The sequence below is a fragment of the Eublepharis macularius genome, chromosome 8 (genome assembly GCF_028583425.1).
Source record: "Eublepharis macularius isolate TG4126 chromosome 8, MPM_Emac_v1.0, whole genome shotgun sequence".
Lineage (NCBI taxonomy): Eukaryota > Metazoa > Chordata > Lepidosauria > Squamata > Eublepharidae > Eublepharis > Eublepharis macularius.
The window spans coordinates 140,478,724-140,504,276 of record NC_072797.1 but is presented as its reverse complement, the minus strand read 5'-3'; the positions used below and the strand labels follow the sequence as shown (position 1 = coordinate 140,504,276).

The window sequence follows — 25,553 nt, the reverse complement described above, 5'->3', positions numbered from 1 at the left end:
CAAGTCAACTAACCAGTGAGTGAAGCAGTATGTCCTTTTGTATGTGAAGTGTGGCTCAAATATGTTCGACAGCAGGTATGTCAATAGGCAGCTAAGGGCATATATGTGGAAAGAAAGACATGTGCTGGCAGTTTGGGTCAACATGCATTCACATGTACATGTGCAGAGTTTGTGTGTGTCTCTTCTGCCGAACATTTCCAGTGTGTCATCCTAGTTTAGTTTAGGTGGGTAGCTGTGTTAGTCTGCAGCAGAACAGCTGGATCGGAGTCCAGTGGCACCTTCACGACCAACGTGGTGGAACGGAGTTCTGGAACCTCTTGAAAACGGTCACGTGGGTGGTGGCCCCACCCCGATCTCCAGACAGAGGGAAGCTTAGATCGCCCTCCACGCCACTGGAGCAGAGGGCAATCTAAACTCCCCTCTGTCCGGAGATCAGGAGGCGGGGCCACCACCCATGTGACCCTTTTCTCTGAGGGCAACCCACTGAGTTCCACCACCTCTTTTCCCAGAAAAAAAGCCCTGGTCATCCTAAACACCCTTCCTAGTGCATTGAAGTCAGTGGGATCAGAAGGGTGTATAGAGTTTCCCTGTTAAAGTCTAGGAACCCAGAAGAGGGGGATGGAACTTGAAAAAATCTAGTGTCTGTACATAGTCCAAAAACATTTTGAAAAAGTATCCTGATATTTCCCTCCACTAAATTTTCTTTACTGTGTTTTCGCCTTGTTCTACCTCCACGGAGCTCAGAGCGGCATACAGGGTTCTTTCCTCCTCCATTTCATCCCCAAAGGTCATTTGGTAAGTTTCAAGGTGAGGGGGCGGATTCGAACCCGGATCTTCCCTGTCCTAGTCCAGCACTCTAACCACTGTGAAACCCTGGCTAGAAAATAACAACTGTGCCTTGTATCATACCTTGTATCATACCTGTCCAATGTGAAAATTATTTTCCATGCCTCCCACCCTTGACTTGGCACTATGGATACTTTTCTTACAACTAGCATTCATCTGACCGAACCACTGAGGAAGGTGCACAACAACGTACTCTTGCCACCCTCTGAAAGTGTGCTAATTGCTGCAACTGTTCCCCATGTCAGGGAGGGGTTGAAACCGCTTGGCACTGAGGCTGTTATCTCTGCGTTCGCCTGCCCTGGTAATCAGTATTGAAAAGGAACCTGGCAGAACACGCAGCTAACACCTGTCCATCTAAGCGCTCATGACACAGAAGCTCAGAAGAAATGGCATTTGAGGAAACAACACGCAGATTTTCTTTTTCTCTTCAGTAATGTATCTCAGGAAAGCCGGTGCATAGCCTGATCTCCTTAGCATTTTGGTTTCAGACTCTAAAAGACTGACTTGACCTTGGTTATCTTGGCTGACCCTCTGTCTCTAGTCCACTCCAATATAGGGGAAATGCAGAGATGTACATATTGCAGTTCTTTGTCTCGATTAGAGAAGAGTGGAAGGCCTTTGGCAAAAAAGCGTTATGACAAACTGGATCCCCATGAACTGGGAAAAGCTGTTTTTATACCACCCGACAGCTTTATACCAGCTGGCTGTTTTTCCTTTCGTTGGTTTCTTTCATTATTTATGGATTTCTCAGTGTCTGTCTATAAATGCAAGGTATGTATGCTTATTTTCTTTCTTTCTTTCTTTCTTTCTTTCTTTCTTTCTTTCTTTCTTTCTTTCTTTCTTTCTTTCTTTCTTTCTTTCTTTCTTTCTTTCTTTCTTTCTTTCTTTCTTTCTTTCTTTCTTTCTTTGCTTTTTGAACGCATTTCTGCTTTTTAATAAAGTTTGCATGGCACTTCATGATACGATTGCCAACTCTGGCTTGGGAAAGTCCTGGAGATTTGGAGTAGGCCCTGGGGAGGGCAGGGCTTGGGGAGGGGAGGGACCTCAGTGGGGCATACTGCCTCCACCCTCCAAAGCAGCCTTTTTTTCTCAGAGCAACTTCTCTGACAGTAGCATTCTACACATCAAAGGGACAGCATCAGATAGAGCGGAGCATCTTCCTCTCTCTCTCTCTCTCTCTCTCTCTCTCTAGTAAGCCCCCTCATAACCTGAGACCAGGAACAGCATACCAGTCGATGGTTGTTGGGGGTTTTCCGGGCTGTATTGCCGTGGTCTTGGCATTGTAGTTCCTGACGTTTCGCCAGCAGCTGTGGCTGGCATCTTCAGAGGTGTAGCACCAAAAGACAGAGATCTCTCAGTGTCAGGAGCATACAAGTCCTTCAGTTCTTACATGTAATACCTTTCTTAGGACAAACCCAATGAGTGCAAACTTTTGAGAAGTCCAGAACTTTTTATCAGTATAAGACCTTTTATTCGGACCAACTCAGTGACACAAGCTTTCAAGTTCTCCAGGACTCTTTTGTCAGGTCAGATGCTATAAAATAAATAAGAGGAGGAAAGCAAATTTTTCAGGTCATCACGATCTTAAGACCTTCTCCAGCCAGGATATAATTGGAACTTCTGGCAGAGCCGTTTTGCTGTGCTATCACTTACAAAACGCAGCGCTTGTTTTGGGGGCCCCTGCATGATGTTGGCCGTTTTCACACTGCTTACCGACCACTGAGCATCGCGACGAGTTCCCAGAACGACAGCGTCTTCCTGGCGTGATTTTGCGCGGGAAATGCCGTTCTCGCACAAAATTGCGCCAGGAAGACGCTGTCATTCCAGGAGCACGTCACGATGCTCAGTGGCCAGTAAGCAGTGTGAAAATGGCCGTTGTCTGCTAGAAACACCTCCACTGCCTTCATATTAGGTGTGAAATGCTGGCTTAGGGTGTTGTTGGTTTTCCTATGCTACGCAACATTTCATTCCATCGTCATTTTCCTTATTCATCTCTATTTTGGAACCTCTGTAAGAAATGGGGGATATAATTCAGACAGAACTCTACAGTGGGAAATTCTCAGAATGGTTGCCTGCCTGACTTTGGAAACACTTCTGATTTCTTGTAGGTACATCTGTCTGCTGGCGAGCGGTTTCCTGCTGGCCTGCTCTGCAATGGGGTGCTATGCACTGCTGGTATTTATATCTACCGTGGGTTCTGTTGCTGTAATCCACTCAGCCGGCCCACAACAAGCCCACAAATGGGTATTTTTCTTTCAGATGGCTTGGCAGACAGTTTGCCACATGGGTCTGCACTATAAAGAATATTTCCTGCACGAGGCTGCAGGCATCAGGTAACGATGCAACTCCAGTGTACAAACCTGGTGCAACAATCTGTGCTGTACATAATTTTAGGAGCCGCTTGCTTTGCAGCACTTTAACGCACATGGGAAAAGCAAAAACGAACAAGAATCTGGTGGCATCTTAAAGAGCAACAACATTTTATTCCCACATAAACTTCCATGGGCTAGAGCCCCCTTCATCAGGTGCAATGTAGCGGAGCCACACATAGGCAGATATCTATGAGTGAGGAACAGAAGGCTCAATACAGGGTAATCAACAATTTCGTTTTACGTTTAGCCAGCTAGAATCCAAAGAACAGCTGCCTCAGCTAGATGATCCATTCGCTTCATTCTGAGTGAACTGTATGGCAATTATTCTCCTATAAAAAGGAACAGGAATATTTTTTATCAGGAATAATTAAAAATCACAAAGTAGCAAGCTGGCATTTTGTGTCATAGCTTTTCTTTAAGCTCAACGTTAAAACAAAAAGAAAGAGAAAATAATGTCGCTGGTAAAAATAATGACATAATATACACATAATACTCCATTAGGGTTGTCTGATGGGGTCTGAGAAGGGGTGGCAGCACTTGACTTTAAAAAAAAAATTAAACATTTTAAACTATAGATCCAGAGGAGTTAGCCGTGTTAGTCTGCAGTAGCAAAATAGCAGAGTCCAGTAGCAGCCATTTTCTCCAGGAGAGCTGATCTCTGTGGCCTGGAGATCAGTTGCAATTCTAGGAGATCTCCAGCCACCACCTGGAGGTTGGCAAATCAAATCCCCCAGACTCCACCCTCTCCAGGAACTGGAGTTGGCAACCCTAGCCCGGACTCTCTGCCCCCCAGAACTGTCTCAAACGCTGTCAGGCCTTAACTCTTCCCCAGTCCACCGCTCCTCCTAGCTGGTTCAGGCGCTGCTCTGGTTGGATCCTGTGTGTGTGGGGGGCCCATTTCTGGGTTCTGCCTGTCACAACAGCTGTGCCTCCTGCTCTGATTTGTTTAATTAGCCATCCCCTCTTTCCACAGAATCTCTTGAACTGCGTGAGTGTGTGTAGGAATTTCAAGTGAAGGATTCCTAGCGCCTTCACTAAACTACATTTCCCACGCTTCTTTGGGACAGTTCAACATCTACCAATCTCTGCTCTGGTTCCAGATTTTCTGTGGCTCTTTCGGTGCTCATGATGATGACCCAGAAGGCGACCTCACTAGCTCTGGATATCCAGGAAAGAAAAGTGAGGGTCGAGTCTCCGAGCCTTGCAGAGGGGAGTCGGCTGATGCAGTACCTGCTGCGAGCGTTGCCGTTTTCTAGCTATCTGCTCTCCCCCCCAACTTTGCTGGGGGGCCCCCTGTGCTCTTTCCACAGGTTCCAGGCATGGATAAAGAATCCCAGCGCTCCGCCTCCCAAGCGCTTCCTCTGGGCTGCCGCACAGAAAGGCTTCGGTGCTGTGATTCTGGCCCTCTTGAAAAACCTGGTGAGAGGATACGCTTGCCCACCGGACAACCTACTCAGCTGCAGGGGCCTCGGCTGCATCCCTGCGCTATGGACTTCTGCCCTGTTCTTCAGGCTGGCCTATTACTCTCACTGGATGCTCGATGAGTCCATCTTTATTGCTTCTGGCTTGGGGCTGGAACTTGGTTGTGACCGATACGCAGGGAGTGCCGGTGGTGTTCTCCTAGACACAGACATCTGGACCCTGGAAACAACCAACAGGATTGCCGTCTTTACCCGATCGTGGAACAAGAGCACCGCTCAGTGGCTCAAAAGGCTTGTATTCCAGAGGACCCCGTCTCGTCCCCTGCTGGCTACCTTTGCCTTTTCAGCCTGGTGGCACGGCCTACATCCAGGACAGATCTTTGGGTTTCTGTGCTGGGCTGTGATGGTGGAAGCTGATTACCGCATTCGTTACTTTTCCCGGTCTTTTGCACCCTCGCAGCCTTGGAGGCTGTTGTATCAAATCCTGACGTGGTGTCAGACACAGCTGATTGTGGCCTACGTTATGCTGGCGATTGAAATGCGGAGCCTGTCCCTGCTTTGGCAGCTGTGGTTTTCTTACAACAGCTTCTTCCCACTGCTCTATGCCATTTCACTCCCACTGTTAGCAAAGAGAAGTACGAGCAGCCCTGTGGACCCTCGAGTGTCCCGTCATTAAAGCCTTAACAATCATGACTACAGATGGTTGACAAATGAGGTTCAAGACAGGGGCAAGATTTAAAGAAGCATCACAGCAAATTCTTCCCTCCCTGAGCAAGCCCAGTTTTGTGATTTGCATTTTAGGCCAGTTTGTAAGTTTTCTATCATCTTCTCTCCTGCATTAGATGGGCTATTTGTCATTTTTTTAAAAAAAAGCTCCTCGATATTTATTTGGAAAACAGACATCCACCCCCCCCCCCATAAAAAAGAATTTCACAAACATTTAGAAACCGTCGCAAAACTCCTCCAAGGTAGAATGGTATGGGAATGTTAGAAATGAGCTGATGATGTTACAGGTACTGATTGATGGTTGCCTCTTAACGGGATTTCCCCCACTGAATCTGAAAACCAGAAGAGTCTTTCTCCTTAGAACTTGCTGTAGGTGACAAAAAATGGCCCGAGGTTACCCAGTTTGCTTTTCATGGCAGAATGGGGATTTGAACCCGGGTCTCCCAGAAACTAGTCTGACTACACCACACTGGCTCTCAATTAGACATCAGTGTCTAATTCTTAGAAGGAAGCAAATTGTCTCACCCGTACCTCTCTTTATAAGTCAATGGGCTTAGACTGGAGTAACTCTGTTTAGGATTGCACTTATATTTTTTGCGTAATATATGCAAAATGATTTCCCCGCAAGCACATCCTATGCACATCAGTGCCAATAACTTTTTGGAAGACTTCCAACTTTATTTTGAAGGTTACAAACTTTCCACTATCCAACACATCTTAGTTAAACATAGCATTAGAAGGTTCAATCTGTATAGGACAAGGCATTCCCAGGAATATATTTAAAACAATTTTTAGTACGGTACACTGAAGTCTGTCAGTAGAGAAAAAAGTTTAGCTCCTGAATGCCAGCTGTGCAGGTAAAACAAGAAATGTATTTCCTGTGGTTAGCAAGCCCTGTGAGAAGAGAAACAGGACTGTGACGGACAGGACTGGCTCCAGCTCCGCCTCTCCTGAGAAACAGCCAATGGGAGTGGGTGGAATGCTGGGCCGATGGGAGTGAGGGTCGGTTGGAGGGATGGGAGGCCCAGGAGAGGCTGAGAGCCAAGCTACAAGTGACACCTGACACAGTTGGACACTTGTCAGCTTCCCTCGAGTTTTGATGGGAAATGTAGGCATCCTGGTCTTGCAGCTTGGCTCGCCAACTGCTGTCCAATGGACTTTTCAACTGTCATTTGTACAACATTCTGCCAAGCTGCCTACATTTCCCATCAAAACTTGAGGGAAGCTGACAAGTGTCCAACCTGTGTCAGACATCACTTGTAGTTTGGCTCTGAGAGGAGAGAGAAGGGCTTTGGCCCTGCTGAGGAGAGGCGGCGGAGCTACGTCTGGCTGGGCCCAAGCCTCTTCTGTTACACTGTTTAACTCCAGTGTGTTTATTCGTTTAACATCCATTCACTCCAAGTTCCATCTTGTCAATAAAGCTTATTTTTGTTTTGCTTAACCCTGGCTGGCTCGAAATCATCGGCTGAGGGGAAATAAAACACACACAGAGACTTCAAACACTCTGGTCACGTCGAATGGGCCAAGTTTAATCTAAATGTTGGCAGCCTATATAGGGCAGTGAACGAAGATTGTATGTGGGGGTGGGGAACTAGGGTTCCCAGGTGCCCGCCAGTGGTGGACAAACTCCCGGGGGTTTGCCACATTGCCCGCTGACCCGCCAGTGGTCGGTGGGAGGTGGCAAGCTCCCAGAGGTTGCCTGCTACCGGCAGGAACCTCAGGAATGTGCCCCATGTGCACACGCTCCTAACAGGCATGGCAATGTCACTTCCAGAAGTAATATCGCAATGGCCACGGGAGCATTCCTGCGCTTCGTTTGGGGCCGATTTGGGCCCCAAACGGGCCAAATCAACCCCACATGGAGCATGGGAGCGCTCCTGTGGCTGGAGCAACAACATCACTTCCAATGGTGACATCATCTCACAGGTACTGGAGTGCGCGCATGTGAAGAGGACCTCGCTGCCAGCACGAGGTAAATGGCAGGGCCCCCCCTTCCCGGCAGGAGGGTGTAGGAGTGGAACGTGATGGTACCTGCCTTCCAGGAGGGCTGAAGGTAGAATGTTGTGCAAGGGTAAAAATTCTCTGATATTTGGGGATCTCAAGGGATCTAAGAAAATCTGCTGGTTGGAAGCATTTGGCATACTGTAGAGTAATTGGATATCATATTTCTGTATCTGTGCCCTATCTGATTGTAAGGTATGATCCCAGAGCTGCTGTTTAACTGTTTCTTTTGCTTTTTGGTACCCAAGATGCAATAAAACTGGGGGTGGGGGGGAGAGGCCATATGCCTGGAGTTTCCCCTCTTTCCTAGGTTGAACGGTGGCTATCGACAAGGATGAAGGGTACTAAACTCACTGGAGTGAAGATTTTTACCCAATAGGAAGATGCGTGCAGCCACGTATGAGACTCCAAGGGGATCAGCCCAGTCTCTATTATAAAAAGGGCATTTGAGCTATATCGCGGGATACCAGGAATCTTTTATAGGAACTTTCTACAACTTCTGGTGAGCACCTTTCTTTGTAGATACAGACCTGAGAACCATATACAGCCTGGATCGCAGGCTAACGTGCCCCTCCAAACAACAGCCAGAACATGGGTATCCCATTCTCACTGACACAAAGGTAACTCACATAAGCCACAATCAGGGTTCATCCTTTAACTCATTTCTGGAGATTGCGGCAAAAGCGTTGGATTCCCCCATCTCCCAGTAGGTGATAAGTAGTTACAGAGCCAAGCTACAGAGCCAAACCAGGACGCCTACATTTCCCATCAAAACTTGAGGGAAGCTGACAAGTGTCCAACCTGTGTCAGGCGTCACTCGTAGCTTGGCTCACAGAGACAAAGACAGGAAAGGCAATCAAATTCACACACCAAGGAGGAAGGAAGTCAGAAAGGAGTATCTGACTTCAAGTCCCATGCGTCAGTGTCCTTAAGGGGGCAAATTCATTCTCTAGCATTCTCTAAGGCTAATACCCAAGCTTTCTTATCTCACTATAACATCACAGTATAGGAGCTGATACCACCTTTCCTTGGAAGACCTTGATTGCTGCTGGGATAAAGGAGGCTCCTTTTGTGAAGTAGAATCTTAAAATGGCAGAGGACGCATTATGGGCAGTCCCCCTGGCGTGCAATGCCTAAGCTCTCCCACGTCCAGATATTTAAAGGTTTGATGTTGTGGCCCTCTATTTGGGTCAGGGCTCTCTGCCTGCTATAGTGGAGGCTAGAGGGGGCGTACGGTGACCCAGCCTTTACTTGACTGGGAGGCCCCAGATCTGTGAAGGGAGGTTTGGGATGAGCGGCAAGGAGTGTGAAAGGCTGTAGAGGATGGGAGCTGGGGATCCCCCACTCCCGCTGGGGAATCTGGTAGCCCTCATCATAGGTGACATAGGGGACTGGCACAATCAAGTGCCTGGCAACCCATCACTGAAGAACTGGTGGCTAAGAATGATATTGGTGCTACTAGGGAAGCAGTGGCTGTCGCTCCTGGAAACTCTACAAGTGTTACATAAAAAGCCCTGTGGGATAAGAGCCGTGGTCCCTCTATCCAGCATCCCGATAGACCCGTCCTCCATGATTCTGTCTCCTCTCCCGTTAAAGCAGGCAATGGCTGTGGCCATCTCTAATTCCACTAGCAGTGTAAAAAAGTATTTCCATTCGTCACTTCATTGGATGCCCCTGAATTCTAATATTTTGGGAGAGGGAGAAGAAGTGCTCCGTACCCAGTTTCTCTACCCAATGCATAATTTTATAAACCTCTATCATACCCTGACCCTGGTTGTCTTTTTTCTAAACTAAAAGGCCTGGATTCTCCAACCTTTCCTCATAGGAAAAGTACTCCAGCGCTTTAATAAAGTTGGGTGCCCTCTTTTGTACTTTTCCAGGCTCCGTAATATTTGGTATTGCCAGGGCTTTTATTCTGGGAAAAGAGGTGGTGGAATTCAGTGGGTTGCCCTTGGAGAAAATGGTCACATGGCTGGTGGCCCCGCCCCCTGATCTCCAGACAGAGGGGAGTTTAGATTGCCCTCCGCGCCGGCAATCTCAACTCCCCTCTGTCTGGAGATCAGGGGGTGGGGCCACCGGTCATGTGACCATTTTCGAGAGGTTCCGGAATGCCATTCCCCCACGTTCCTGCTGAAAAATAGCCCTGGGTATTGCAAATGGACAACATAGTATTCCAAATGAGGCTGTATATAAGGACTTCTTGACACGGCTGTTTTATTTTCAGTCCATTTCCTTATCATCCTTACTGCCTTAAATATAACAGACATACCCTGTAATGAACACCAGCAGAATCTGGCAATCTATTCTGGCAGCAGCTCCCACTTTTGGGGAGGCAAAGGTTGTTCTAACTCCCCAATGGATGTTGGTGCCAACCTAGCACGTAGTACAGAAGTACACCAATGGCTTGGTGTAGCTTTGTTCCTCCCCACCCTTGCCTTCTAGCTCAGCAGCCAAGCGGGAGCAAGGAGGAGAAGCAGACAGAATGGCCAGCCTGCCTCTATCCATGCCCAAGCCACATTACTTACTCCCCCTGCTTAGATGTGCCAGTCCTGAAATACTTGCGGCTGGGGACCAAAATCAAGATAATCCTACTATGGCATTCCCTATTTCTATGTACAGATTGTAAAAGTTGGACAATGAAGAAAGCGGACAGGAAGAAAGTCGATTCATTTGAAATGTGGTGCTGGAGGAGAGTTCTGCGGAGACCATGGATGGCCAAATAGACAAATAAGTGGGTTCTAGATCGAATCAAGCCTGAGTTCTCCCTAGAAGCAAAAATGATGAAACTGAGGCTATCGTACTTTGGTCATATCATGAGAAGACAAGACTCTCTGGAAAAGGCAATTTTGCTAGGAAAGATGGAAGGAATAAAGAAAGCCACAGCCTCTCATTTGCAAGATCTGAGCAATGATAGGTTACTTTGGAGGTTGTTAATTCATAGGGTCAGCATAAGTCGGAAGCAACTTGATGGCACGTGGCATCCAAAGACGGCTCATAGCATCCATAGCAATCCAGAGGGTTGTATTCGATACAAAGCCCACCAGGTGGCAGCATGATCCAATATTTCAACCCAGGTCTGCATATCTGAAGGGCGGTTTTTATGCCCAAAATTCCCCTATCCAGGCAGCACATTGATGGTGTCGCACTAGCCATTGTTGTGCAAGCAAGAAATGTAGACTGGGCTACTGGAGTGGTTCCTTCTTCCGCATTATGTGACTGTGAACTTTCGTTAAATAATAGTCACTGGATGTATGCACAAGCAAATCTGCGCCTCCTTCCCGTGACACGCGTTCACAGCCTTTTTTAACGGCCCCTCCCTGAACAGGTATTTAAATCAACAGAACAGTTTAAAAAAAAAAAACAGCCACTAAAAGAAATATTTAAGGATTGCCAAGACCATTGATCACCACAAACTATTCACTGAACTATGGCGTGACCCACTAGCCTATATAACTTTTTAAAGGGACTGACAGTAGCTGTTTGTCTAGCTGTTATAGCGCAATGGAACCTCCATGTCCGACGGCCCTATACCTGTAACTATCAGCTTTTGTAGGGAGGGAGCGAGGGTGGGACTGTTGCCTTCATGCCCTACTTGTAGGTTTCTTAGGGGCGTTTGGCTGGCCCCAGTAGAAACTGGATGCTTTGCTGGACGGTTCTCATCCAGAAGTGGTGTTTTCTCCTTTGGGACCTAATAAAAGTCGAATATTAAACCACTGAAAGACACTTTAAAGAGGCAGCGCAAGCGGAGAGAATGCCTCCCCGTGCATTGCTGGAACCCTTACACAAAAGCCACCACTGCATCGGGAGGGGAAGGAGTGATTCCTAAAACGTGCAAGCCCCAACCCGTCTGTTAGTTAAAACCAGTAACCCGAAATTACTCCTGGGACACTCTTTGATGATAACGCCCATCAATAAGGCTGCCAGATCCTCAGTTTCGATCTGAAACCTGGTGGCCCACAGGACAGTCTGTATTCTTTCTTGGAGGAAATTTTAACCGCCCCCAACCTCATTTCCTGTGCAAGGAATCTGTGCATGCATACTATGAATCTACAGGGGGGCAAGCTCCACAGACTCCATGGTGGGGTGGGGGAGCAAATGGGCCTCAGTTTTTAAATGGGGAAAAATTCCAGGCAGAAGTGTTAAGCACCCCCGTCCCTCCCCCTGCTCCCATGTGCACAACCCACGCAGCCTCAGTTGTGGCGCCTACTTTGTGGATCGGCCTGCCTGTGGAGGTCCGAAAGGATCCCCCTCTACCATCTTTCTGCAGAATAGATAAAACAGAATTATTCAGGAAAAGCATTCCTATTAAAGTCGAATGTAAATGGAACTGGTGAGCAGGGCGCCTTCATAGAGGGTGGAGAGCGTAGTTTACCGTTTATTACCTTTTTGTGGTGCATTGTCTTTGAATAACCAGGAGGGTATGTTATCGAAGGAAGGGGTTGGAGTAAATGGACTTGGTTAGCTTTTCTACAGGGAATAGGGTTACAATTTATTGAACTGTTTGTACTATGGCTGCACATATTATAGTGTTCGTACCACATTATTTCATATCTTTGTAATGCAGTTGCCGCATTGTTTACAGACAGTGTATCTTAATACTGCTTTCTTTTTTCCTTTGATTCATGTTAATGTTTTAATCTGCTTAGTCTCAGTTAAAAAGGTGGGCTATAAGTATAGTAAATAAATACACAAAATTGCAGCTTTGGAAGGCTTTTTCCACCTTTAAAAAACCCCAGCTGGTCAGCGCTAAGTGTAACATGCAGTTTGCCTGTAAGCAGAAATTTTTTTTTTTAAAGACACTACGGGTCTTGGGGCCTCAACACATCACATTTGGATCTGGGAGATCCAGGTTTGAAGAAGTCACTGAAATTGGCTGGGTGACCTAGGCCGAGTTGCACACTCTCCATGTAACCTACCTCACAGGGTTGTTATGTGGATAAAATGGAGAACAATGCAAGTAGCTTTGAGTCCCCACAGGAGAGAAAATATAAATCAAGTAAATTAAAAAAGAAACAAAAATAACGCTCCCTTGACAATGTTCTGAGAACACAGCTGGAAAAAGTAAATGGCTTTTATGTTTAAACTTCTCCCACAGATTGCTTATGGTAGTATTCCTGTACCTCTTCTACCCCTTTACGACAATAAATACCAGCTTTCACCCCCCTGGTGCAGAGTGGTAAGCGGCAGTACTGCAGCCCAAGCTCTGCTCACGACCTGAGTTCGATCCTGGTGGAAGCCGGGTTCAGGTTGCTGGCTCAAGGTTGACTCAGCCTCCCATCCTTCTGAGGGCGGTAAAATGAGTACCCAGGTTCCTGGGGGTAAAGTGTAGATGACTGGGGAAGGCAGTGGCAAACCACCCCGTAACACAAAAGTCTGCCAAGAAAACGTTGTGATGTGTTGTCCCCCCATGGGTCAGTAATGACTCGTTGCTTGCACCTTTACCTTCTTAACTTTCACCAACAGTGTAACCTGGGGTGATCTGGTAGAAAGGAATAGTATAAAAGTTACCGGATAAAAACACCTGAGGCTTTGCTGAGTTGGGACTGGCTGCACATTCTTGTTGACTGTCCACACGCCGGCCTCTCTGGGCTTATGGCCACAGCATATGCAAAACAGAGTGCAAGGAAAACTCCTGGGGAGTAATGAAAAAAGTTTAAATAAAGCAGCATAAGCAAGGCCAGTGCATACCCCCACTATCAACGGTTGTGGGAGCTGTGTAAACGGATAGCTTATGCACCCGGCAGGTTTGGGTCAGCAAAGTCTGTTTTGCAGCCCCGCAGTTTTGCTTTGTCTCTTCCCAATTCCACCTCTAGGGCAAAGGCCTTCAACAAGGATGTTGTGCAAGAGTTTGAGCTTTGGCCAGCTGGCTTCAGCAAGCGCACCGCCTTACCTTTCTGCATCTTATCCAAAGATATTCTCGGAGAACAAGATAACCCACCCACTGGCTAATGACCTCCTGTCCTATGTGATGCGAGTAAACATCTACCTCCAGCTTTCCAGCTGTTGCTAGCCTCAGTGTACTACGACTGCATTGATTCTCTAAAATATTAATGTACACCCAATTCTTACCAGGAAACAAACGAGAGTATTTTCAGCGGGAATCTGTTAGGTAGATGATTCCTCCGCAGGTCCTGCATAGGCAGGATCGTGGCTTAGAAGGGAAGGCCAGGGCTTTTTTTCAGGGGGAACGCGGGGGAACGGAGTTCCGGAACCTCTTGAAAATAGTCACATGGGTGGTGGCCCCGCCCCCTGATCTCCAGACAGAGGGGAGTTTAGATGGCCCTCTGCGCTGCTGAGCAGCGCGGAGGGCAATCTCAACTCCCCTCTGTCTGGAGATCAGGGGGCGGGGCCACCAGCCATGTGACCATTTTCTCCAAGAGCAACCCACTGAGTTCCACCACCCCTTTTCCCAGAAAAAAAGCCCTGGATAAGACAAACAGGGTCTAGAGGCTAACTGGGGATATAAAAGCCTTCCGTACAACCTCTTTCCCATCTGGTGATTCTCATCCACCTCTCAACGCGTTCCAAAGTACAGTTCTTAAAAGCACCCACCTCTTTTTGGCTATTTATCCATTCTGTATGGAAAAGCTGGAAGCCGTCCAAACCAGAGATTCTGCAACTGATAAACCAGATACAGCTATTCTTATGCCTGGCACAAAGCCTGCAATGTAAAGTCTCGATTGTTCTTCTCCTTCCTCTGTGCACAATTTAGCTATCAAGAAGCGAACACTTCCTTGACGGCTTCAATGCAGCTTTCATAAAAGAGGATGTTTACCAGATTGCAGGCCCGACATCTCCAGAAAGCAAAGTTCCTTTAGCAAACGAGGCATACCTTGCACCACCCTTTGCATTGGCAAAACACAGAGAACCATCTTTGTTGGGAAATGAATGTGCTTTATGAAATGAATCCTTGCTTGTCAAAGTTACAAGGGTAGTGCAGTGTCAGGGAGGAACTTGCCAGAGCAACCAAACGTTCTGTCAACCTATTTGGTGAATGTTAATAGCTGCTTCTATCATTATAGGTAGTTTTACGTTGCAACCCCTCTGCAGAGTCACTCCAGTCTAAGCCAGCTGAAATCATAAGGAAGCAGTTTTTAAAATTATTTTATTTTCTGCAAGTTTTTTGGACTGGGCCACTTATATATCTTTTCCAGGCAAAGGCACTTTTGTGCTGTTCAGGCATTCCTTTTCCACAATCTGCTTCAAGCAATTCCAACACAGGCACGTCATATTGTATGATGTTTCCCACACAAACCCAGCAGTGCCCACCTCATGGTCAAGATCTAGCTATTAGTTACTGAGAAGGAACTCCCTTTCAGGAGGGCAAGCAGCCTAGCGTAGCTCAATCTCATCAGACCCTGAAACTAAGCAGGGTTGGTAACTGGATGGGGGACCCCCAACGAAGGCTCTGCAAAAGAAAGGAAGGGCAAACCACCTCTGCTCGCTTGCCCGAAGGGTCTCCATGAGTCTTTTGCAACACAACACAACATACCTTCGTACGCAACTCCCTTTCAACCAAATTTTCTCTCTCTGCAAGTTTCGCCCCATCCGTCCTTTCTCCACTCTGCCCCAACCATTTTGCCTCCAATCTCTCCCTCCCTTCAAGGTTATCTTCTCCTTTTCTTACTCTGTCCCATCATTTTGGTGTCACTCTTTCCCAGCCCCCCCCCCCCACTCTTTCTCTGCTCCCTCTTTTTGTAGAGTTCTTCTTGCTTCTTCTGACTTGGGCATCAGATTTCAGGGGGAGCTATTCTTTACTTTTAGATAGTAGGGAGAGAGCAGTGAAATATGAATGGTAGCATATACTAATAAAATGTTAAAGGTGTGCCTAACATCTCCCGCCAAGGTAAGACAAAATGGAAACAATTCCAACTGGGTCACTAGTTTAGCCTATTGTGGCAAAAATAAACTGGATACTTGTGGCACCTTAAGCACGAACACACACACACACACACAGGCTGATTCCGCACACGTTGGATAATGCACTTTCAGTGCACTTTAGCTATCATTTGGAAGTGGATTTTTTGTTTCACACTTGAAAAATTCAGTTCCAAATGATCTCTAAAGAGGATCGGAAGTGCCTTATCCAACGTGTGCGGAATCAGCCGCACACACTCCCTCTCTAGCATAAACATCTGACCGTGGCCTCCTGTATGCAAAAGTTTGTTAGGATTTTTTTAAAAACTTGTAAGGACGTGGAGAAATGCTTCATCCCAGGATTAGCCCCAAGAATTCAACCGATGGGACGGCGTTCTTTTCACGAGCCGCAAACTCATCGCTGGCAGAAAAGGGGGCGGGGGATGAGCCATCAAGCCCCGAGCACGGAGTCCTTTAGGGCTTGCTGATGCTGACGGCTCTGCCGGAAGTAGAACATTAGATCTATAGATCTGTTTCTTGGTCCGGCTAATGTGGATCAGAAAAACAGATCGACACAGATATTTGATGGAGAATAAAACTCGTGTCCCAAGAATGATCCTTTTTGCTATCAAATCATTATATTGGAGGAAAAACACCCAACTTAAGAAAGCACACAATTTGTTTTTATTGCCTCTATTAATTATCTAAAAACCAAATACTTGGTGGAAAGGGCACACTGTATCTCTTTACAATTTACAAACAATCCACAATGAATATTTACCCTGAAATTTACATGGGGCGTTGATCTTTTGGTGCGCGTTTCTGTGCGAAACACAGCCCTGTTTTACTTCACCTTCCTTTCACAAAGGGACCCACAATGTGTACCGTTTAGTATAAGGAGGTCTCCCAAGGAACTGATGTCATAATTTAAAATACTACGGCGATCAAAGCAACTGAAGAAGTTTCAGCGACTTGGAGAGAGAAGATGGATCCGCGGAGGCCAAATACTGACAGCAGAGCCAGTCCTCCAGCTCGATCTTCCGCTCGGCATCCACCGCCCTCTCCGCGAACTTCATCATGAGCAAGGCCCGCTTCATGTCCACCCAGTTGTGCAGAGCGCCATGCAGGGCCTCCTGGTGGTGAAGCGGCTGCTCCATTAAGTCCTTCCTGGGCCCCCAGAGCAGACACTGCAGGACCCGCTTTGCCTCGGCGATGCAAATGCGTTTGATCGGGTCTGCTTCCAGCAGGAGGTGAGCGAGCTGCTGGAGCCCCCGGGAATAAATAGAAAGGCTGGGGAGCGGCGGCAGGTCATCCGGACTGTACTCCTGTTCCCTGAGCTCAGCCTTTACTTCAAATGGGTTGGGCTGATGAAGAAGCTCATATATGAGGATGCCTGTTTGGAATTCATCAAACTTTTTGTACTGGGAAGCAGACACAATCTCCGGAGCCAGCCGGGCCCGGTTCTTTTTCACTTTGGACTCCGCAGGCCCAGATTTCTGCTTGGCTTTCAAGAAGTTGCTGATGATGAGCCTTGGCAGATGCTTGTCCTCTTTGGTTTTGTTGCAGCCAGGAGAAGGCTTGCAGTGTACCAGCAGCAAGTTCTCCAGGCAAAGGTCTCTGTGAATCACATTGTACTTCTTGAGATGTTCCAGCCCGTTGCAAAGCTGCAGGAGCAGGAAACAAACCCGCCGTTCGTACAGCTCGGGCTTAGTCTTATGGAAAGTCATGGTGTCCCGCACAAAGTCGGTAGCGGTCTGGTGTGGCACTTCACGGGTGATGACAACCACGCAGTCCTGCTCGGAGGTAACGCGGGAAGGACACTGGCTGTCCACAGGAGCATTTTTCAACATGCTGGAGGGTACCGAAGCGACAAAATGCCCACAGTCCTGCTGGATGTTGAAGTGAATGGGGACCGATGGGCTGCAGCACGATGAGGCGGTTTTAGTGTCTTGAGATTTACAGATCTGTGAACAGAAATCAGAAAAGTGACAGGAACAACAGCGGAAGAGCCCATACAGGGTGGGGAGATACAACAACGAATTGGCTCCAGAAAAATGTGAACGCTCAACAGTGCCAAGCTAACAGTCTGCACTTAAGCTGGTGCTGACCTGATATTCAAACTAAGAAGCCATCAAGCTGGTAAACAGGGACCTGGAGAGCAGCTCCATTTGCCCGATTGACAGATTGGGCAGTCTGGGAAATAGGGCCAAACTCTGAAATTTTAGAGGCTCAGGTAAAAGCCTATCGGTCCCTGTGTTATGGGATCCCTGATGAGCTGGTAGCTGCAATACCACCCTCAGCCACTTGAAGCAGTAGCTCTCAGATTAAGGCAGATGAATCTGCCTGCCGGAACCCCTTATATGAGGCCCCTAGCACCACACCGGAAGTCTGACATCATAACTATCAGGGCTTTTTTTCTGGGGAAAGAGGTGGTGGAACTCAGTGGGTTGTCCTCGGAGAAAATGGTCACATGGCTGGTGGCCCCGCCCCCTGATCTCCAGGCAGAGGGGAGTTGAGATTGCCCTCCGCGCTGCTCGGTGGCGTGGAGGGCGATCTAAACTCCCCTCTGTCTGGAGATCAGGGGGCGGGGCCACCAGCCATGTGACCATTTTCAAGAGGTTCCGAAACTCCGTTCCACCGCAGTCCTGCTGAAAAAAAGCTCTGATAACTATAATACCTATTTTTAAAGCATCTATACCAGTCTTTTGATTATAAAAAGTCTCAAAATGGTGTACAAATCTAGACTAACCTGTATACAGAAAAATTTAATCAACAAAAAAAAAAAATGTGTAGTAGCAGGAGAGAGAAAGACACCGGGAAGTCTAAAGATACGCCTATTTAGAAGTAAAAACAACCTCCCAAACCTAAATCCAGACTTGAAAGCAAAACTCAGAAATGGCTAAAAACAATTTTAAGCACCTGACAGAAGCGAACAACCAAACAAAAGGTTTTAATTTGGTGTTTCAATCTCAGCAGGGCCGTCCAAGCAGATCTCCCTGGAAGTGGGAACGCAGAAACTGCGGGTAAGACCACACCTGAATCGTGTGAAATGCTGTCTCATTCTCTTCCTTGTGGGCCTAGGGCCAGAAATGTTGTCATGCAGAGCAGTTAAGGGAGTTTGCATGTGCATAAGTCAACGCAAAGCAGCCAAAACTTACATGCAACTAGGCTAACGTTGACTGTGAGCCTAGAAGTTTGGCAGGTGAGAAGTGGTGAAAGGGAGAGCGTAAAATTCCCACCCAGGAGTGTTGTTTGGCACCATCTCTATTCGTTTTTAAATTTTATTTAGGCAGGCGTTTACCGCTACTGGCACACTGCTGAACTGACCTGCTTCTTGTCTCAGCTGCTCTGAGTACTTCTGGCCAAGTGGGTGGGCTCCCTAAGCTGCGGGGGACGGGACGGGACACAACGTCCTTAGGAATCAAGGCAGCACTGTGCGGCTATTTTATTTACTAGACCTTAAGCAGCAGGTGTTTTCTAGGGGAGATGCATTAATGGAGTTTTATTGTATGGCTGTAATTTGAAATCGTAAGATGCCTGGAGCTGCAAAGAAAAGGCAGGGATAGATGTGTTTTAATAAAGAAAGAAATAAAGCAACCACTTTAATAATAGTGACCTAGAGCAAACCACCTTCTCCTATAGAAACGATTCTGCACGTACTGGATCTTCCCCAGGAGGCTGTTTACTACTTGGCTAGCTTTGAGCCAAACGCATGTGCTGTGCTCACTGCCCCCAAGCCCCCTCCTTGCAGGAAAGATCACCAACAGCAAGAACAGCTTTGCACGGAGGGGTGGGAGTGGGCGCTGGAGAAGGGCAGGGCTTTGGGACACTTGTGTGTGCGATACAGAAGGGCTTTCGTTCACCAGGACAGGCTGGGGTACACTCAGGACAATGGGCTGCCAGCCCAGGGCCAGAGGGATGACGGAAGGTGGGCCAGAACTTAGCAGAATCCCTCAAGGGATCTTCTCCCGCATATGTAATTCTAACGTACACACACACTTGGCCGTCACCCCCCAGAATCACGGCCCTGTATGGCTGGAATTCTGAAAGCAAAGGACACGTTTAAATCGTCGTGATGCCTGAGTGACCCTTAACACCTTAGGCAGGGGGTGCCAGACGCATGGAATGCCCCGGGGCCTTTAGGGGAGTGAGGAACGGCAAGGGGGGTGTCGAGGCGTCGATGTCACTTCTGGCTAAAACTGAAAAGTGACATCATAGATCCTCTAGAATTTTGCCTAATCTCTTTGGTTTTTATCACAGATGTTGGTGCAATCCTCGAGCATGGGTGATGTGACTTCTGGGTTTTAGCTGAAAGTGATATTGATGTGTTGATAGACCCAGAGGAGTTAGCCGTGTTAGTCTGTAGCTGCAAAATAGTAAAGAGTCCAGTCAGTAGCAACTTTAAGACTAACCAACATAATTGTAGCATAAGCTTTCGAGAGCCACAGCTGTCTTTGTCAGGTGCAAGATGATGTGTTGATGATATCCTCCCCTTATTTTTCCCCACTGCTCATTTGGGCACCAGCAGGGAACAGAGTTGGTTCAGCGGGGGGGGGGGGAGGGGTTTCCAGTCAAAAGGAGACAAATACCCCCCCTTTCTTAGGCTCCTTCCGCTCAACAACCATCAAGTACATGAAGGTCTCCTGTTCTCTTAAATCACTCATTCTCCCTGTTTGCCCCTTGGGCCGTCCACATAGTATCACCTCTTCTTTCCGTTGCCTCCACAAACCCACCTTTCCTGTGATGTCTCAGGCTTAATTCTGCAGTCTTTTTCTCCAGCCCAAAGCAGGTCTGGTTTGCAGGGGGATAAAGTGGCAGAAACCAGGGACAGAGGAATGGCCTTGAGGGGTGTGTGTGCATCTGTGCGTGCGTGCATGTGTCAGTCACAGTTTGGAATATTCCGCTTGGTTAAAAACTCCCTGCAACTGAAAACCACCACAGCAAGTAAAGCAGGGTGGGTGGGGGACCATGAAAGTGATTGTACCCCCCACCATCTTCCCATCATGTACCACTCCCTTCCTTCCTTCCAGTTTAACATACATTCAGGATAACATGAAGAAGGGGGAACCATATATTCTGCTCTGAACTGTTGGACTCCAAAAATCGACTAAATATGTTTAAGGGCAGAGGTAGACATTTGGCAGTAGACCTGGGTAGTTTATATTAAGTGTTATTTTTTAAAGTGGTGGTAGGGGTGGGTAGGATTGGGAAAGGGAGGGGTGGTTTAACTTTCCGCCCCGTCATTGCCTGCTGTTTCTCACCTGCTCATTTTCTTCCAGTTATGGCAAAACATACCTGGAAACCCCCAACCGTGGGAAAAAAGAACAGGAGAAGGTAAAGGGGGGAAAGTGGTACAAAGGTGGGTAAGGTGAGTCAAGCACACACACAGAATTTGCCAGTTCTCTCCTCCAAATCTGGCCAGCCACCTGCTCCTTTTTAAATGTGGTGGGGAGAGCTAGGATCCATCCCCTCAGACTTCTGCAGAGCATCTAGTTTAATGCTAAAGTGAAGCATGGGAAATGACGGTATTTTGGCTCCCCTCCCTGTAATCGTGTTCATCATGCTGTATCTGAGAAAGAGGAATAACAGCATCTTGGCTTGAAAGAGATGACAGGAACTTTTGTCTCGGCTCAAAACTTTCCAGCAGCCAGGCCTGTTGAAGCCTGACTCCAGGCGACGATCGGATCTGTGGCTGCTTTCATGTCTTTAAGCCTTGCGCAACAATTCCACATGGAAAAAAAGAGGAATAACACAGCTTTCTAACCCTGAAACTACTGTCTATCTGAAATATTTCAGCAATGAAAATGAAAGCATTCCTGAAAATTGCCTAGCTACTTAGAACTCGTGTGAGGAAGGCCAGCTTACAATCTTTTGTTTTCTGGCTGGGCTTCAATGCGCCACTGTCTGCCAGCATCAGACAATAAAGGCACATTCTGTAATGGGAGACACATGTGTGGTCTACAACCAACACACAAAAAATGTCATCTCCATCTCTTGCAATCACACTCTTGTCTCGAGAAAGCATCCACTGAGAGTCAGAACCGAGCCAACTAACACAAGCGACAGGAAGGCGGGTCTTTCCCCTTTGTCAACTGGCGTTGGTACAGACGGAGATCCACGGGGTGCACTGAAAACGAGTGCCCAACTCAGACGCAGTGTGAAGGAAGAGATGCTGGACCTGGGAACTGTGCGCGGTTCAGACTCTTCAGACTACAGTTAGGATTTATTTAAAGAAAATGGGAACGGGGGGCAGGTTTAATTTAGAAAAATTAAGTTTAAAAAAGTTATTCTCCAGGCCTGATGACTACCCTATGTTGAGGGCAAGGGTGGTCACTGGGGGGGGGGGGGTTGTATTGCTTTATTTGCTCTTCTTAAGATCCTGAAATATTCATTGTTTAAATAAAAGAAGTACATTCCTGGACCTCATAATCGGGAAGAAAAAGTCAAAAAAACCACAGCAGTAAAAAAACATTACTATAAAATCACCCTGAAAAGCTCTGAGGAAATAAGGCTGCACGCACACTCATTTCCCACCGAAATCAGAGGGCCTAGTTACTGCACGGTCTGTGAAAGCAATGTGTGGTATGATTTCTTAATTTTAAAGCAGCCATGATTCTGAAATTTAGAGACAATGGGCTAGTTTATGTTGAATGTAAAGTAAAAAAAAAAAAGGCTGAACGTCACGATTAACTAAATAAGGGTTGAAAATTCAGCTCTAGCGGACTGCTTCATTTAATTTGCGCAAAACACTGTGACCACTGAAAAAGCGTGTTAATTAGCAGAGCTTGGTGGGATCGCAGCAATTCCCTAGCACTGCACACACATTCTTCGGCCTTGGGGCACAATCGACTGGAAATATCTCCTACAAAAGCAAATTGAAATGGGAGCTGCACCAAGCGCAACTGGCAGAAATGAGGCTGGCTACTTAAAAAAAAAAATTCTGTTCCTGCACCTTGATCGGAATCCTGATACAGAAATTCAACAGCAATGCTTCCCCTTACTATTTATTTGTGGGCTTGTGAAGAAGGAGAGACATTGCCTAGTACTGTTCTGTATGCCACACTATTGTTCAAGGGATATTTTAAAAAAAAAATCACCCTGTGCACATTGACTCTTTTATTTTGAGGGACCCCATGCGAGAGAAGTCCTCACTGAACTACGTTCAGGGCCTTGAAATGTCCTTTCACCAGCCTTCTTTGTCAATTTAACGTCTCATGGATTACAGGCAGGGCTTTTTTTCAGCAGGAACGCGGTGGAACGGAGTTCTGGCACGTCTTAAAAATGGTCACATGGCCGGTGGCCCCGCCCCCTCATCTCCAGGCAGAGGGGAGTTGAGATTGCCCTCCGCGCCAAGTGGCGCGGAGGGCAATCTCAACTCCCCTCTGCCTGGAGATCAGGGGGCGGGGCCACCGGCCATGTGACCATTTTCACCAAGGGTGATTTAAACTTTTAACCCCCCCCCCCTTGTTCCAGCTGTCCCAAAGTGACGTCATTGTGCGATCCCGAGTTCCACCACCTCTTTTCCCAGATTACAGGGATGCTTCATCAGACAGCGGGTGGGAGTCCTGCTTCGCTCCCAGCCTCCTCTCCTACACCTGCATGGAGAAGGTGGTTGCAAGCCCAGCTGCACCGGCTTGGCTGGGTTCCAGCCTCCCAGCCAGCCTCCTTAAGAAATGGGAGGAAGTTGCAGCCACGCTGGTGAACAGGCAGTGCAAGAATTTCGTCTCCCCTATGGTTCTTGCTAGGCAGCTCCTAGACTGATTCCTTGGAACTGACACCTGGCTTTACTTTGGATTTCTAAGTTGCTTCTGTTAAACATTTCAGACTAGCTTGTTTCCTGAGGTCTGATCGCTGTTCAGGCAACTCTCTGCACTGGGTTCTGAAGGACTTGATCCGGTCAAGAGAGAGGCTTGCTACCAACATTTTCCCTGAAGTGAAACTGGATGTGAACTGGGAATTTCTCCTCAGACCAAGATCTGAGATAATTCTAAGAAAGGAAAAGGTGTTTCCATCTGAATGGCAACATTGCTGAAAGTAGTTCTGGACACCTCTTGGTTCACAGAGTATCATGCCTCAAGTGAACTTTAATGTGGCTGTGGAACAGAGGTGAAGGTCACCTTGAAGACTAACAAAATTTTAAGTATCTTTAACAATAAATCTCTCTCTCGTAGGAATGTACCCACATCTGAAGGAGCTCTGACTCATGAAAATTTCTGCTGAAATAATTTTTGTTAAGTCTTTAAGGTGCCTTTGGACCTATCTGACCCTCTCAGCAGTTGGATATGGAAGTATCTTCATAGTCAAAACATGGGAGAACTTTCCAGGGAAGCCAAATCTATTTTGACTTGTGAGCTTCTGTCTCAAACCCCTCTAGGCTGACACTAGATTTCCTCTGGTGAAATTCCAGTAAAGATTCTCTCTCAGGCAAAACTTCTGAGGGATTCTGAAGAAAGCCAAATGAGCCCGGCCACATTTCTATGAGGGATTCTGTGTGCCTCTAGGCTGATAATGAATTTTGCTCTAAGGTCAAATTCAAATCAAATCCTCCTCAAGCGAAACATCCAAGAGAAGCCAAAATTTAGATAGCCGTTCTGAAATTACTTGGTGGGGGGAAAGGCTCACACATCCTACAAGAAGCATCAGACGGGCTTACTTCCTGATAACAGCAAATCAGAGCAACAAGGCAGAAATAATTCAGTACAAAATGGTGTCCTGCAGTTACGTACCTTGACAGCATAGGTGCTGGAGGGGTCCTTGGCGCAGGTGGCGCAGTAATAGATCGCGTCCCCTGAGTCGCAGCAGGGTTTGTTGCACTTCAGCTTGAAGAGGGACCAGTTGTTCTCACTGAAATGCAGTTTGCTCTTCTGTTCGCGCATGAAAGAGTCTTCACATTTCGCAACCAGGCGGCGCAAGGACTCTGCATAGAGCCCTCCCAACTTGGCGTACACCCCTTCCTTGTTATCAATGTTGCTGAGGAGGTTGTGGAGCTGGAGACTGGAGCCCGAGGAAACCGGGGCGGACGTATTGGGATGGGAGGAGGAACAGGGAGGCACACTTCTGTTCTGAGCGCAGCAGACGTTGCCGTTCTTACCAGAAAGTGGAACCGGGGCCTGGGATGCTTTGAAGGCTTTTTCTAGCGACTCAGATGATGAAAACGTTTTGTGGGTAGTTCCCAAGGTGGCGCCAAATAGAGATTCTTCACGGATGCAGACATTGCTTTCCGACTGACTGAAGTTCAACTTGGGGCTTCTGGGAATTGCTGTTCTAACTGGAGAGGCTGGGCCCCAGTAAAAACCATCGGGAGATGAAACCGCTCTGCTGACCGTTTTCTTTTGCGGCAGCGGAGGTGGCTGTAACGGTACGCAATGTGGTCCGTCTTGGCTAGAACACCCAGAGGCATCCGCTGGAGGAAAGAGACGTCTCTCAGCGTGAGTCGGCGAAGGAAGACTCCCCTTGCATAACTGTCCTGTTGTGGAGGTGGAAAGAAAACAAAGTGTGTCAGAGGTTCCCCAACATCCTACCAGCATGGGAAAATACAGATGGTTTTCAACTCGAGGCCTGCTATCAAAATGCATCTAAATACGTAAGCACACAAGCAAAAGAGAATGAAATTGTAACTAAAGATGGAGCACTTCGTATCTGAAGATTGATCCAAACACCGTTTCTGTGGCATGTGACCTCCTGAGTATGATTAAGTATAATTTGTAAAGAAGGACCAAGAGGGCAGACTAGGAGGCCGTAACAGCCCCGGAAACGCCCCCCCCCCCAACAACAACAAAGGGAGGAAGAAAGTTGCAGGATCGCTGCATCCTATCCCCCTTGTGTGGAGCAGGGACTTAGGGTGGCCGACCTCCAGGTTGGACCTGGAGTTTGACCATAATGATAATAAATCTGCAGACTACCAAGATCAGTTCCTGCAGAGCAAATGGCTGCTATGGAGGGTGGACTTTATGGCATTTTATCCCACTGAAGTCCCTCCCCTCCCCAAGCCCCATCCTCCCCAGCTTCCACCCCCAAATCTTGTGGAATTTCTCAGTCTAGAGTTGGCAATCCTGCAGAGGCTGCTGGTCTTCCACGAGGCAAGGGCTGCTGGTTTACGGTGGCCCTACCTCCTGCCAACCGCACACAGGACAGTCTTGGACTTGGGGTGGCTCCAGTGGGGAGCGGGGAGCAACTCCCCAGGCCGTCAGCTCACGACTTTGACTGGTGGCCTTAATGTGAATCTACCCTTAAGGGTTATGCAGGCAACCAACAGGCCCATGTGGGGGAATGGGTATACTTTAGGTAGGTCCAAGGAGGGCCTGCCCAGGTTTGCAAGCTCATTACCACT

At 47.6% G+C, this 25,553-nt stretch overlaps 2 protein-coding genes across 3 annotated transcripts in view; one reads left to right on the top strand and one right to left on the bottom strand.

The window, feature by feature from the left end:
• Nucleotides 1-1,498: 1,498 nt before the first annotated feature.
• On the top strand, nt 1,499-5,315 carry MBOAT4 (membrane bound O-acyltransferase domain containing 4). Its single transcript, XM_054987627.1, has 3 exons — nt 1,499-1,617; nt 2,955-3,179; nt 4,319-5,315. Exons 1-3 carry the CDS (start codon nt 1,499-1,501, stop codon nt 5,313-5,315), a joined length of 1,341 nt encoding a protein of 446 aa, XP_054843602.1.
• A 10,569-nt stretch (nt 5,316-15,884) lies between these two features.
• The window catches only part of PRAG1 (PEAK1 related, kinase-activating pseudokinase 1), a 72,937-nt gene continuing 63,268 nt past the window's right edge, over nt 15,885-25,553 (bottom strand). For both annotated transcript variants that reach the window (XM_054987372.1, XM_054987371.1), the window contains exons 5-6: nt 23,950-24,689; nt 15,885-17,187 (exon numbers count right to left, since the gene is read on the bottom strand). In XM_054987372.1, coding sequence (XP_054843347.1) covers nt 16,168-17,187; nt 23,950-24,689 — 1,760 coding nt within the window. In that variant the 3' untranslated portion in view covers nt 15,885-16,167. The remainder of the gene's footprint in view (nt 17,188-23,949; nt 24,690-25,553) is intronic.

Coding starts and splice junctions, on each gene's coding strand:
- MBOAT4 (XM_054987627.1), top strand. CDS start 1,499: ATGAACTGGGAAAAGCTGTTTTTATACCACCCGACAGCTTTATACCAG. Junction 1,618..2,954: donor TGTCTGTCTATAAATGCAAG/GTATGTATGCTT, acceptor GATTTCTTGTAG/GTACATCTGTCTGCTGGCGA. Junction 3,180..4,318: donor CACGAGGCTGCAGGCATCAG/GTAACGATGCAA, acceptor CTCTGGTTCCAG/ATTTTCTGTGGCTCTTTCGG.